The sequence below is a fragment of the Mus caroli genome, unplaced genomic scaffold (assembly GCF_978045245.1).
Source record: "Mus caroli unplaced genomic scaffold, Mus_caroli_1 scaffold_10, whole genome shotgun sequence".
Lineage (NCBI taxonomy): Eukaryota > Metazoa > Chordata > Mammalia > Rodentia > Muridae > Mus > Mus caroli.
The window spans coordinates 84,844,166-84,858,951 of NW_028227265.1; the positions used below are offsets into that span (position 1 = coordinate 84,844,166).

The 14,786-nt window shown below is 39.4% G+C and overlaps 1 protein-coding gene across 4 annotated transcripts; it reads left to right on the top strand.

Moving 5' to 3' along the window:
- The first annotated feature begins 264 nt into the window (after window positions 1–264).
- Window positions 265–14,165, top strand: Tlr3 (toll like receptor 3). Of its 4 annotated transcripts, XM_029480246.2 has the most exons (7): window positions 265–412; window positions 551–710; window positions 2,204–2,273; window positions 6,883–7,335; window positions 9,211–9,402; window positions 10,821–12,673; window positions 12,902–14,165. In XM_029480246.2, the coding sequence occupies exons 4-7, from the start codon at window positions 6,892–6,894 to the stop codon at window positions 13,128–13,130; spliced, it is 2,718 nt and encodes a 905-aa protein (XP_029336106.1). In that variant the 5' UTR covers window positions 265–412; window positions 551–710; window positions 2,204–2,273; window positions 6,883–6,891; the 3' UTR covers window positions 13,131–14,165. The 4 variants fall into 4 exon arrangements, with proteins under 4 accessions (XP_029336106.1, XP_021026180.1, XP_085700126.1 ...); XM_021170521.3 differs by lacking the exon at window positions 551–710; XM_085844000.1 differs by lacking the exons at window positions 551–710; window positions 2,204–2,273.
- Window positions 14,166–14,786: the final 621 nt, after the last annotated feature.

Genomic DNA, 14,786 nt, shown 5'->3' on the forward strand with positions numbered 1-14,786 from the left:
TCCTCATAGCTAATTGAGGAAGAAGGAGTTAATCTGAGCTCTTCTCTGACCAAACAGATGCCTACTGATGCCTAATTTGTGGGTTTTGTGGAAAACTGGGCCTGCTTGAGTAAGAAAGGCTCTTTGTGACACCCAGTGCTGGACGGAACTTCTGCCTTCCTTCCTCCCTCCCTCCCTCCCTCCCTCCCTCCCTCCCTCCCTCCCTCCCTCCCTCCCTCCCTCCCTCCCTGCTCCCTTCCCCCCCATTGTTATTTCCCCCGCCTAGTTGTTTCTGGGAGTTTCCTGCTTTTGAGGCAGGACCTCCTCCTGTGTTCGAGATGTCCTCAACATTTCCTGCTGGAAAACTGGATGGCCATTTTTACCTAAGAGATTAAGTTCGACTTTACTCATTTTGCAAAGAAGATAAAGCGAGGTAAGTGAATGGCTTTCACTTTGTTTAGGCACATCCCATTTCCCCACACGGCTGGTCCCTGTTGCGCGATTCCCGACCAGCACTCTGGGTCTCTGGGCGGCAGTCCCAACCTCAGACCATGCACTGCTCATATTACAGGTTTGCAAGAATCTGAAACCCACTGCCAGAAACTTACTGACTTCCAGAGTTCTGCCCCCAGGCGGTGGCCGGTTCCTCGGCTTACACCTTCCTCCCTGAAGGTCGATTTGTGACCATTTCAATGAATCCCAGGAGGCCCTTAAAAAGAAACTAAGAAAGGGTAACAGTTTAATAACAATTTAACTGTTTCGCTGAAAAAAACCTGTGTTTAGCTAACTAAGCTAGCCTGTCTCCTCTCTTCTTCTCTCTTCTCTCTTCTCTCTTCTCTCTTCTCTCTTCTCTCTTCTCTCTTCTCTCTTCTCTCTTCTCTCTTCTCTCTTCTCTCTTCTCTCTTCTCTCTTCTCTCTTCTCTCTTCTCTCCTCTTCTTCTCTCTTCTCTCTTCTCTCTCTCTCTCTCTCTCTCTCTCTCTCTCTCTCCTTAAGTTTCACTTTCAGGCTGAAAGGAAATGTCTGATTAAAAAAAAAGTCTGAATGAAAACTAAGGGGAAGCAGGATCTCAGGCTGAATAAAATCAGAATGTACTTGGCTTTTGAGGTTAATGCACCTGTTCTCTATCTGGGAAGTTAAACTGCCTGAATCACAATCACGCACCAAAAGAAGATAGAAGATGATGCAGGTATCGGGGGAAGAGGAGAAATGCACCATAGTTCCAAATGTAAATTTAGCTACAAATTCTGATTTCTGTGATGAAATGCCAATTTTATGCAGCAATTAAAACAACAGCAGCAAGAACAAACATACTTCCTCTATAGACTTCTCTTCTTGGAAAGGTACTTCGAGAAAGCTTCCAAAGTGATTTTGTAAAAGGCTTTAAAAAGGGGGTGAATGTGGCTCTGAGGGGTGTAAGGGGTAAACAAGATCAAAATACATTATGTATGTGTAATGAATAGTATGAAATCATCAAAGAGTAAGTAAAAGGATTATATTAAAAGGTAGTTAAAATGCTTTTTAAAATTGCACCTTTGCTAAAAACAAACAAACAAACAAAAAACCGCAGAAGGTTAAAAAGTCCTTTGTATTTAGTGAGCTAGAAAGGAAGGCCTGGCACTCCATGACAATGTTCTTGAGAAAGGACGAATTCTCAGATGTTTCTAGGAACTGGCCAGTCACTTTCTGTTACAGAATGAAGAAGGGCAGCAGGAGAGGAGGGCAGGCTGTTCTGGAAGTTGTAGAGTAAGGCCAGAAACCAGGCTGGCAAATTATGGACTAGTTTGGGAAAAGCAGTCAACCTTCAACATATAGAAGTTGTCATAAGCTCTTCTCATGACTTTATAATGTGATTTTGTGTTGACACGTATCTAACTGTTTTGAAAGCTTTTCCTTACTATTAACTATTACCTACTAACTCCTGTTACTGATGAAAAGGTTTTATGATCTCCTTACAAGCTGTTTAGGATTTGTCCCCCTCCCACTTTCTCTGTCTTTCTGCTTGTGCGTGTGGTCACCATTCTGATCCCTAACATTCTAGTCACTCATGACCTTGTTTTTCATGCAGCCTGCTTTATTAGCACTTAGTGGATTTTTTGTTTGTTTGTTTTTTATTGCTTTTCACTCTCAATGAAGTTTGTTTTCAGATTGGGACTGTCTTTCAGTTATTCAGAGATACCGTTTGGAAATGCATTAGTCCTTAGTAATTCTAATTTCTATTTACAGTCTTTCCAGAGGGATAGATGTTACCTAAGCAAGGAGTAGAATATGATACAGGGATTGTACCCATAATCTGGTAAGTAGAGGTGAAAACAGTACCTCGAGGAAAATTTGCTAGTTGTTTGTCTCTTACTTTGAAATCTGTTTTGTAATGCAAAGTTTATAATAGGCTCACATGCATAGAAAAAAAATCAGTAAATATCATATGATCACTGGGGGTCATGACCATATCCTCTGAGGGAAAGGAGAGGCCATTATTTTAAAAACATATTACAGGTGAACTTCAAAACTAATGCACTAATAAAGGCAGTCATGTATATGAGAATGAATGAGATCCCATTTTCTGAGGTTACAGGACTAATCTGTAGGGACAGCACTGGTTGCTTCTGGGAGTAAGGGTAGACATTAACTGAGAAGGGGAGAGAGGAATTCTTTGGACTTGAGTTACACAAATCAATTCATTTGCCAAGTCAGAGGATACATACTTAAAATGTATCTTATTATGTGGAGTTTTACATTAGATAACAGATTATATATTAAAAATACTGAAACTAGAAACGAGGAAGTAATCTGTCCAAGGAGGAGACTGATGCTCACAGTACAAGTTTGTAAACTGATGACACAGGTGTGTGGATAGATTACTATATGTGCTCTAACACAAGCATAGTTAGTGTAGAGTTCTTTGAATTGTCTAGAATATTTAAGAATACTTTTTTGCTTCCCCCCCTTTTTCTCCTGTTTTGTTTAGCCACATCTGGCCTGGAAATTACCACGTAGAAAACCATGCTGCCCTCAAACTCACAAAGATTCACCTGTCTCTGCTTTCCAAGGGCTGATGGGATTAAAGATATGAGCTACCATGTCTGACCCCCTTTTAAGATTTTTCATTAAAAAAATTGGGACTGTGTTGACATAGGATATCCATACACTGGAGCATTTTACATCAATAAAAATGATGAATGTTGAGACATGATGTGATGTGAATACATCTTACAAATCATGTGAAGCAAAAGAAAGATTGATGAATGGCAAAATGGTACACACTGTCTCAGCCCTGGGGATGCTCTAAGACCACAGTGAGTGCCTGAGAGCATCAGGAGTGTCTAACCCTACATACAGAATTCACCAGGCCTGTGATGAAATTTAGCTTATAAATTAGGCACAGGAAGGGGCTAATGATAATCAACAATGAGCCCTCTCCATCTCTCTCTGTCCCTCTGTCTCTGTCTTTGTCTCTCCCTCTCTCTCTCTCTCACTGACACACAAACACACACACACACACACACACACACACACTGCCTCAGTTCATCATTGTACTGTAGTAATATTTTGTATCATGGCTCTCACAAGTAACTGAAAACATAGAATGAATTGTGCTAATGGGGACTGTTGTGATGCAAGATTTCATTAATGCTGACTACAAAGGCAGGTAGCCTTATGTGTAAGAATTAAAAGTGTATGTGTTTAGGAAGAATGAAGGATTGATGGGGTGTGTGGGAGAGGAATTTCTTAAAGCATTGGAGTCCTGTGTTTCTTGATTTGAGTAGCGAGCCCACTGACCCAGTCATTTATGGAAATTTAATAATTTGTTCATTTATGTTTTTGTGCACTGTTTTGCATGCATTTAAAATATAACTGTTAAAATAAACACCAGCCAGGGTTGGCCTGGTGCGCAAAGCTAACCTTATATCTAAGAGCGTGAAATAGAAAGAAGAAGGAAAATGTAGACTCAAGATGGGGACCATTATTATACAGAACAGCCAATGCCTGCTTGAAAGTAATCCCAAGGGAGAGAATTCAGAAAGGGAGGAAATTATCATAGAAAAAGATGTTATAAAAGCTAAGGACAATGGGAAGCTTCAGACTGAAGTAAGTAGCAATAGTGACATTTCGAAGGAGAGACATAACTTGAAATACACTTGTGAAATTTTGCATTATCACATTTAAAGAAAAGTATAAAGTGAAGTTACTAAGGAAAAAATGTTATGTAAAGGAAGAGAGATGAGATGCGTTTCCGACCCATTAGCAATTCTGGAGAGTGGAAGACGAGAGGATGATGCTTGCATGATTTTGTGTGAAATGTAATTTTTGATTTATTTTTATGAGTGTTCTTCCTGCATGTGTGTGTGTGTGTGTACACTATGCACACGCATCGATGCACATGGAGGCCAGAATAGAATGCAGATTCCCTAGAACTGGAGTTACAAATGATTGTGCTGGGAATTGAACCCTGATCCTTTGCAAGAGCAGAGAGTGATTTCCATTGCTAAGCCCTATGATGTGTATTGGATGTTAATATTCTCGTACGAAAAATCATCATGAAGTCCATTACTTTGTTCAATATATATGCTAATAAAAATAATAAAAAGAAGACTGTGTTTCAAATATAACCTGTGTATCAAGATTACTGAAGACATAAACAGGGCAGTGGAGGTGCACGCCTTTTATTCCAGCACTCAGGAGGTAGTGGCAAGTGGATCTCTGGAAGTTTGAGGCCAGCCTGGTCTACATAGTATGTTTCAGGAGAGCCAGGGCTACGAAGAGAAACAGTGGAAAGAAAGAAAGAAAGAAAGAAAGAAAGAAAGAAAGAAAGAAAGAAAGAAAGAAAGAAAGAAAGAAAGAGGGGGAGAGAGGGGAGAGGGAGGAGGGGAGGGAGGGAGGGAGGAGGGAAGGGAGGGAGGAGGGAAGGGAGGGAGGGAGGGAGGGAGGGAGGGAGGGAGGAGGGAAGGGAGGGAGGAGGGAAGGGAGGGAGGGAGGGAGGGAGGGAGGGAGGGAGGAAGGAAGGAAGGAAGGAAGGAAGGAAGGAAGGAAGGAAGGAAGGAAGGAAGGAAGGAATTATCAAAGACAAAAATACCAAAGATCAAATTTTGAAAGACCTATGGATTTTGTCAGTAATGTACAAGCAAAAGTTTCGACTTCTTCTCATTCTTAAGCCAAGTGCTCCTAAAAACAACCGAATTTTAAGTTAAAATTGAGAGCAGTTTGAAAAGACACTGGCTTCTGCAGTGATCTTTCATCACTGTTCAGGGACAATCTAGGTTGTCACAGTCTGTGAGGTGAACCATGTGCAATTCATGCTTAGCCAGTGTGAGCGAATGACTGAGAAGCGCTGGACTCCTCCTAAGCCTTCATGAAGTCCCTTATATTTCAAATTCTCCACTCACTTCAGTGTTTCTTCCACTTGGCGATTTGGCCACTTGCACGAAGTGTTTCTTCATCTTGGCTAGTGCTTAGCTGTGAATATCTCATGATAAATTTGGGTTTCTCATTATAAAGTGGAATATTATGAGACAGAACTTAGCATAACAATGCACTCTAAACTCATGGTGTTTTTACTTCAGCCAAATAATGCTTTGGACACTACATCATCGCGTTATGCTGAGTACCATAAGATCAACTTGATTTATGCCCTTTGAGGCTCAGTTACCTTTGGAGGATTTCACCTAGGTCTGAGAAATAAAAATTTGCCAAAACTACAATACAGATGTACTACCCTTAGAACATGGGCTGTACTATTCCAGGGTCTACCTACACCCTTCACAGTGTTCTTCTAAGTTCCGCTGATTCTTCAGTGGATATTGACTGATATCAACATGAATAAGTCATGAATAATATTTCTTAACCTTGGCTTTTCTAATTAACCTAGACGTAAAGATTTGATGCTTAATCACAGTTACAGGTGAAAATCCCTAACATCTCCTATCTCTTGGCCATGTCAACCGATGCTGTGCTAACAGTTATAGGGAAGTAAGAATGGAAAGATGTGAACAGAAAAGCTTGTCTCCTCTGCCACAGGGAGTCAGTTGACCAAGAAATACAGTTTTAAGTACATTCTTTTAAATCATGAATGCAGCACTATATTAAATGAAGCTAATCGTAACTATAGAAAGTTAGTTAAGGTAATGAGAGAATAGCATAGTTAAACTCCTCACATAGTACAAAAAATGTGCATTCAATCATTAATGACATGGGTGAGCCTGAGGGAGATCAGGATCAGTGAAGTACATCAGACAAAGAAAAACCAAAGTCACGTGTTCTTGTGTGAATGATGGACTTCGAGAGTTATAGATCATTGGCTAGAGAGGCAGAGGGAAGAGAAGGTAGGTGACTGACAAATACAGGGGTGCAGCCGAAACTGAGAAATGGCTTCGATTTCTATGCTTAAAAGTAACTCATCATGGCTAGTAAAAGGGTTTTAGAATGTTCTCAACATGGGATGTTGATAAATATTCGAAGTGGTGAACACGAAAACTACTCTGGTGTGCTTGCTATGCCTTGTACACATACTGAAATTGTCATTCTATTCCAGAAGTATGTGTAATTATTATGTGTTGATAAAAAAAATTGCAAGAGGATATTTCTGTCTGGAGTTAACTGACTTGTAGATGGCTTTAGAAATAGTAATCATAACAATAGATAAAATAAAATAACCGTGATTATAAGGAAATGGCATGGTTGAATTCCTTGTCTTTATAGTGGGAGAAGAATGAGAAGGAAGTATATGCAGATTGCTTCGCTTATTGATGCTATTTGAATTATTTCTGCTTGGTGCATTATTTGTATCCTGCATACTTTGTATGGTGTAAAACTTATCAACATATCTTATATAGATTTGGGTGACACATTTTAAAAGGATACTCCAAAAGATATGTTAATACCTACTACTTCTTATATTTTCTTTATAGGGCTGAATCATGAAAGGGTGTTCCTCTTATCTAATATACTCCTTTGGGGGACTTTTGTCCCTATGGATTCTTCTGGTGTCTTCCACAAACCAATGCACTGTGAGATACAACGTAGCTGACTGCAGCCATTTGAAGCTAACACACATACCTGATGACCTTCCCTCTAACATAACAGTGTTGAATCTTACTCACAACCAACTCAGAAGATTACCACCTACCAATTTTACAAGATACAGCCAACTTGCTATCTTGGATGCAGGATTTAACTCCATTTCAAAACTGGAGCCAGAACTGTGCCAAATACTCCCTTTGTTGAAAGTATTGAACCTGCAACATAACGAGCTCTCTCAGATTTCTGATCAAACCTTTGTCTTCTGCACGAACCTGACAGAACTCTATCTAATGTCTAACTCAATACACAAAATTAAAAGCAACCCTTTCAAAAACCAGAAGGTAAGAGGAGTATATTCATTTTGTCCTAAGAAATGCAAATATTGTCTAAAGTTACCTGATGTTAACTTTTCAAGTTCCTCATGGAAGTCTTCATAGCTATCAAAGCAAGAGGATAAAGTCAGATCAACCCTTGTCATGACTGCTGGGTCCACCTGTGCACACGTGGACACTGTGGTATGTTACAGTCTTAGGTTAATTCTAACAGTAAGAAATCTCCTCTTGTGTTGTCTCATTTGAAACAGGACTTAAAGAGAGGCATCATGAGCAGACATACATCTGACTGTCCCCCAGGGAACACAGAAAATAAACTCATGGCACTGATGAATTTAGAATGGGAAGTAGTAAGAAACATGACGAGTCCAAGTTCTGACTTCAGTAAAAGTAACAAGTTGGTAAAGCAGACTGCTTTACTAAAATATTACCTACTCTTTGGAGTTTCAGGAATCTTGGAATGTTACCTTTCCAATGGTTTCTGCTTTTTCCCTTTGAAAATGGGCTTAACTTTTTAATTATATGAAAAGCATGTGTTATCAGCTAGAAATACCAGCAACTCTTAAGTGCTTCACTCAAACCAAAGCCATCTGTAAATCAATTATTTTCTTTATTAATAATCAAACAAAATAATCGAGCCCTACTCCTTCTCAGATGCCAAGTCCATAACATACAAATTTAAGTGTGCTGAGAAGAATTGGTAAAGCTACGTGTTGGCCAGGCTCTGAGCTTTCTTAAATCATAGTGTGCAGGGAATACCTTTCAATGGAAATCCCTCAAAATCCGATCAGACAAACTACTAGGGAAACACAGTATTTTTTTCTTTTTAATGCATAAAAGTAGCTTTATTTATTTGATAGAAATTCCATTTGACTTTTCTCTAACCTCTCAGAGGTTTCCTTTTTGCCTGAATTTGAAACTTACTGGTAGACTTCGTGGTCCTCTGGCTTTTATAATTTTCCTGATCTCTCTTCCAAGATGTTCCCTGAGCCTTGGCTATAGGATTGTGTTTTCTTAAAGGAGTATTTTCTTCTTTTTCTCCTGTAACTAGTTTCCGAGGTTCACGCATTACAATTATGTTTACTAAGCCATGATGCTATCTCTTATAATACCAACAAATGCCTATTATAAATAAGAAAGTGATCAACTGTCCTTATATCATATATAATAATAAGCTCAGGTCCTTAAACTTGGTAAAAGAAATAAGGTGATTCATGAAATCCTTGTAACAATGGTAAAGGTTTTGTTTAAATGTTTATAATTGAAATAGAGTTACATTACTTTCTCCAGTCTCTATCCTCAAGCCCCTCTGAGCTCCCAAACTCACTCAAATTCTTCCTGCGATACCCACCACTCTCTTGGAAGATGGCTAGCCTTTTTTTCTTTGATCAAAATTGTTGTATGTGTCTGTGTGATGCATGCATAAGTATGTATAAATATTGAATTTATTTTTGTTGTTTGTGTGTCTATGGTTTCAAGGCTGACAACTCTGCATTGGATAACCCAATAAGGGGGCTCATCCCCAGACAGGCTAAATTTCTTCTCCCAGGAGTCATTAGTAACTTGTATTTTCTTATCCAGGGATGGGCTCTCTAGAAATTTCTGCTCTTCCATGTAACACGACTCTTGATATTGCCACTTTCCTGGTCTTGTTTATGCAGCCCCATCCAGGAGAGACTTCTTGGTATAAACATTAAGGAAGGGTGGGTGAAAAGACTCCAACAGCAATGGTATATTTAATTGCAATAAAGATGATCATGCCTTCAAAACAACAAGGAGAGATCAGTCATTTTCTCTTTGAGATCCTTCCAAAGCTTACATGTTGGAGGGAGTTGCTTCTGGTGTCAAGACTCTAATATGTGTGTCTCTGTTTTTCACTCTCAGAATCTAATCAAATTAGATTTGTCTCATAATGGTTTATCATCGACAAAGTTGGGAACGGGGGTCCAACTGGAGAACCTCCAAGAACTGCTCTTAGCAAAAAATAAAATCCTTGCACTGCGAAGTGAAGAACTTGATTTTCTTGGCAATTCTTCTTTACAAAAATTGGACTTGTCATCAAATCCACTTAAAGAGGTAAGATGTAAAAGTGGAGTTACTTCCTATGATACCTTCAGGTGTGCACAATCCCTGTGTTGCACAGATGGAAACTTAAGATTTCTAGTGAAATAAAATTGTAAGCTCAGCCATGTCTTAACAAATCCATCAGCATTTGCTGCTTGAGGCCATTGACAACTTAGTCAAAAACGAGTTGAGAAATTATCCGTTGGTAGGGCTCATTCTAACCTCTGTTCCACTGAGGAGATATTCTTTGATTTTTTTTTTAAATACAGTGATTTTAGTTTTTGTAACTATAGTGAAAATCAAACTCCTCCTGAGAGCTCTAGAAGAATTAAAACACTGTTGTCATCAAGGGCTCAGGCTGCAGACTTGTGTTAGCCACACCTCCTTAGGCTTTGTCTTTTAATAATCATGTGATCATGTAGGTTATTCAAGGGAGCTGTGCTTCAGCCTTCCAATAACACTAACTCATAGGACTATGAGACAAAAGATTTTGGTAACACATCTGGCATATAGCAGTTGTTAGTATAAAAATATTCCTGGAATGGAATATTTCTCAGTATCTTGCTCTTCTGTGGCCCATTGGGAACTATTGCTATATACTTCTTAGATGTAGTTTATTCCTGTGCATCCATTGAGTGTTGCTCATATGTGTACATGTTTAGGACTGACCACAGGGTGCTGGATAACCAATTAGGGGCTCCTTCCTGGGGAAGATCAGCTCTCCTAACCTTACTAGTTATTAATTGCCTGGAATGCTTCATGTAGATCTCAGTGCTTCTCAACCTTCCTGAGGCTTCAGCCATTTAATATAGTTCCTCATGTTGGGTGATCCTCCCCTTCCCAGCTGTAAAACTGTTTTCATTGCTACTTCATGATTGTCATTTTGCTACTTTTATGAATAGATAGATGATAGATAGATGATTGATAGATGATAGATAGATAGATAGATAGATAGATAGATAGATAGATAGATATTTAGATAGATGATAGATCAATAGATGATAGATGATAGGCAGATAGATGATAGATAGATGATTGATAGATAGATGATTGATAGATGATACATAGGTAGATCAATGATAGATAGATAGATAGATAGATAGATAGATAGATAGATAGATAGATAGATAGATATTAGATATTTGCCAAAGTGGTCACCAGGACACACTGGGGATCTGCTCTATAATCTATTAAATCCAACCAGATTTAGAGAGATTTAGGCAAAATGCTAGGAGATATTACTTTACCTGGGAAGGCCCTGAGGGTAGGTTGCAGCCACAGGATGAAGAAAGAACTAAGGATAGAGTGGGTGGGCTTTCCTGCACAAGTCACAGGATAAAAAGGGGAAGAGGACTGAGTAAAAAGGCATTTAAGTATTTCCTATGGAGCCAATCTGAGTTTCTTGTTTCTTGTTTGTTTGGAACCATCAGTTCTCCCCGGGGTGTTTCCAGACAATTGGCAAGTTATTCACCCTCCTCTTGAACAACGCCCAACTGAACCCCCACCTCACAGAGAAGCTTTGCTGGGAACTTTCAAACACAAGCATCCAGAATCTCTCTCTGGCTAACAACCAGCTGCTGGCCACCAGTGAGAGCACTTTCTCTGGGCTGAAGTGGACAAACCTCACCTGGCTCGATCTTTCCTACAACAACCTCCGAGATGTCGGCAACGGTTCCTTCTCCTATCTCCCACGCCTGAGGTATCTGTCTCTGGAGTACAACAATATACAGCGTCTGTCCCCTCACTCTTTTTATGGACTCTCCAACCTGAGGTACCTGAGTTTGAAGCGAGCATTTACTAAGCAAAGTGTTTCACTTGCTTCACATCCCATCATTGACGATTTTTCCTTTCAGTGGTTAAAATACTTGGAATATCTCAACATGGATGACAATAATATTCCTAGTACCAAAAACAATACCTTCACGGGATTGGTGAGTCTGAAGTACCTAAGTCTTTCCAAAACTTTCACAAGTTTGGAAACTTTAACAAATGAAACATTTGTGTCGCTTGCTCATTCTCCCTTGCTCACTCTCAATTTATCGAAAAATCACATCTCAAAAATAGCAAATGGTACTTTCTTTTGGTTGGGCCAACTCAGGATACTTGATCTCGGCCTTAATGAAATTGAACAAAAACTCAGCGGCCAGGAATGGAGAGGTCTGAGAAATATATTTGAGATCTACCTATCCTATAACAAATATCTCCAACTGTCTAGCAGTTCCTTTGCTTTGGTCCCCAGCCTTCAAAGACTGATGCTCAGGAGGGTGGCCCTTAAAAATGTGGATATCTCCCCTTCACCTTTCCGCCCTCTTCGTAACTTGACCATTCTGGACTTAAGCAACAACAACATAGCCAACATAAATGAGGACTTGCTGGAGGGTCTTGAGAATCTAGAAATTCTGGATTTTCAGCACAATAACTTAGCCAGGCTCTGGAAGCGCGCAAACCCCGGTGGTCCCGTTAATTTCCTAAAGGGTCTGTCTCACCTCCACGTCTTGAATTTAGAGTCCAACGGCTTAGATGAAATCCCAGTCGGGGTTTTCAAGAACTTATTCGAACTAAAGAGCATCAATCTAGGACTGAATAACTTAAACAAACTGGAACCATTCATTTTTGAGGACCAGACATCTCTGAGGTCACTGAACCTCCAGAAGAACCTCATCACATCCGTTGAGAAGGATGTTTTCGGGCCGCCTTTTCAAAACCTGAACAGTTTAGATATGCGCTTCAATCCGTTCGACTGCACGTGTGAAAGTATTTCCTGGTTTGTTAACTGGATCAACCAGACCCACGCTAATATCTCTGAGCTGTCCACTCACTACCTCTGTAACACTCCACATCATTATTATGGCTTCCCCCTGAAGCTTTTCGATACATCATCCTGTAAAGACAGCGCCCCCTTTGAACTCCTTTTCATAACCAGTACCAGTATGCTCCTGGTTTTTATACTTATGGTACTGCTCATTCACATCGAGGGTTGGAGGATCTCTTTTTACTGGAATGTTTCGGTGCATCGGATTCTTGGTTTCAAGGAAATAGACACACAGGCTGAGCAGTTTGAATATACAGCCTACATAATCCATGCCCATAAAGACAGAGACTGGGTCTGGGAACATTTCTCCCCAATGGAAGAACAAGACCGATCTCTCAAATTTTGCCTAGAAGAAAGGGACTTTGAAGCAGGCGTCCTTGGACTTGAAGCAATTGTTAATAGCATCAAAAGAAGCCGAAAAATCATTTTCATTATCACACACCATCTATTAAAAGACCCTCTGTGCAGAAGGTAGGTGGATGTTGTAGATGTTTGTACCTTCACTTGGTTTTCAAATGGAAAGCTTTCAAAAATTACTGCATTCACAATTCACAAATATTGCAACAAAATTCAGGGGAAAATTCAAAATTTTAATGAAAGCACAAATAAATTCCACAAATAATTTTAGACTGTTAGGCTTTTAACTCTTTAGCAAATGTATGTTAATGATCTAACCATTCATTTTAATGTTTTACTTAGATTCAAGGTACATCACGCAGTTCAGCAAGCTATTGAGCAAAATCTGGATTCAATTATACTGATTTTTCTCCAGAATATTCCAGATTATAAACTAAACCATGCACTCTGTTTGCGAAGAGGAATGTTTAAATCTCATTGCATCTTGAACTGGCCAGTTCAGAAAGAACGGATAAATGCCTTTCATCATAAATTGCAAGTAGCACTTGGGTCTCGGAATTCAGCACATTAAACTCATTTGAAGATTTGAAGTCGGTAAAGGGATAGATCCAATTTATAAAGGTTCATCATGAATCTGTTTTACTTGAAAATTTTGTATCTGTTTACTTATGTGTATAGATGATGATATTATATCACAATCCAATCTCAGTTTTGAAATATTTCGGCTTATTTCATTGACATCTGGTTTATTCACTCCAAATAAACACATGGGCAGTTAAGAACATCCTCCATTAATAGATTGATTACCCATTGATTCCTGAGGTGTATCACGGCTCTAAAGGGTTTAAAAATATTTTTATATAAATAAAACTGAGAGTTTTATAAATATAATTTTTTAAAACTCGAGTCTTACTGTATAGCTCAGAAAGGCCTAGAAATTAATATATTAGAGAGTCATGTCTTGAACTCATTGATCTCTGCCTCCCTCTGTCTCCAGAGTGATGCTTTTAAGGGCACACACACCCAGCTACATACGTGTGGGATTTTATAATGCTCATTTTTGAGACATTTATAGAATAAAAGATAATTGCTTTTATGGTATAAGGCTACTTGAATGGTAATGAGAATAAAATATTTAGAAAGAGAGGTTTTGCTTTTTCAGTTGAAAAGTTTTGTATTTTATTTTGGTGTTGGTTTTGATAGCTGTTGAGTAGGGTTTAAACCTGCATACCCAGGAGCAGAATATCTTCTTAATCTTCATAGTGTCACAGGACCCCAGACCTAGCACAACTGACTCCATGATGGAAGTACCACTTAGGTCATAAATCTCAGAACATAGACTGCATCACCTACCAAGATGAAAACAAAGACGTAATCATCAAAGTCTAAAGTTCTGGGAAAGTCTCTAAATGTACTAACTTCGCTTTTTGGCTTCTGTAGTTCTGCTTCTGGCTGCTTTTGTTAACTGAAGTATGTCAATGCAGATTATGGTTTTTGTTGTTGTTGTTTTGGTTTTGTGCCTAAAAGTTCAGTTGGGGCTACCTTGGGATCCCAAACAGCTAATACGGTCACCAACTGGCTATTAAAGACTTTCTGTTAACATAAACCCATGTCTGAGCAGTCTTCTCTGAGAAGAGCCACAATGACAGATGGTATTTTATTACTTGATAAAATAGATATTGGAATAAATACTTGGATTTTGCTAATTGTTGTATCTCTTCTGCAGGAGAGTTAAGTGACTTTCTTAACCATATTATAGAAAGCCTTGCTTCCAGAACACTAGTCAATAAAGTGTCTTTGTGGAAAACAGCATTTCCATGCCCCTGTCACAGACTTAGGAGGTGGTTTGGGCCAAATCACTGAGTCGTGGTGGGATTCTTTGGTCTATTTTTTTACATAATATTTTTATTGATTATCTGGGAATTTCACATCATGAACCATGACCATACTCATTTCCCAGTCCTCCCAGGTCGGCCCATACCCCTCTCCCTTGAACTCCCAAGAAGGAGGAGGAGGAGGAGGAGGAGGAGGAAGAGGAGGGGGAAGAAGTGGAGGAGGAAGAAGAGGCGAAGGAAGAGGAGGAGGAGAAAGAGGAGGGGGGAGGAAAAGGAAGAAGGGAAAAGGAAGCATGTTCAATTTGTGTTGCCCATGTACTCTATGGAGTGTGGTTAAACTCCAAGGGGGCAGCCCTTAAAGAAAACAAGAGTCCTTCCCACCTGCTCCCCCA

What these genes read in the sequence shown, in the direction of transcription:
- Tlr3 (XM_029480246.2), top strand. Translation starts at nt 6,892, where the DNA reads ATGAAAGGGTGTTCCTCTTATCTAATATACTCCTTTGGGGGACTTTTG. An exon ending in CATCAAATCCACTTAAAGAG is followed by an intron (nt 9,403 to 10,820) that starts GTAAGATGTAAA and finishes TGGAACCATCAG; the next exon opens with TTCTCCCCGGGGTGTTTCCA. An exon ending in AAAGACCCTCTGTGCAGAAG is followed by an intron (nt 12,674 to 12,901) that starts GTAGGTGGATGT and finishes TGTTTTACTTAG; the next exon opens with ATTCAAGGTACATCACGCAG.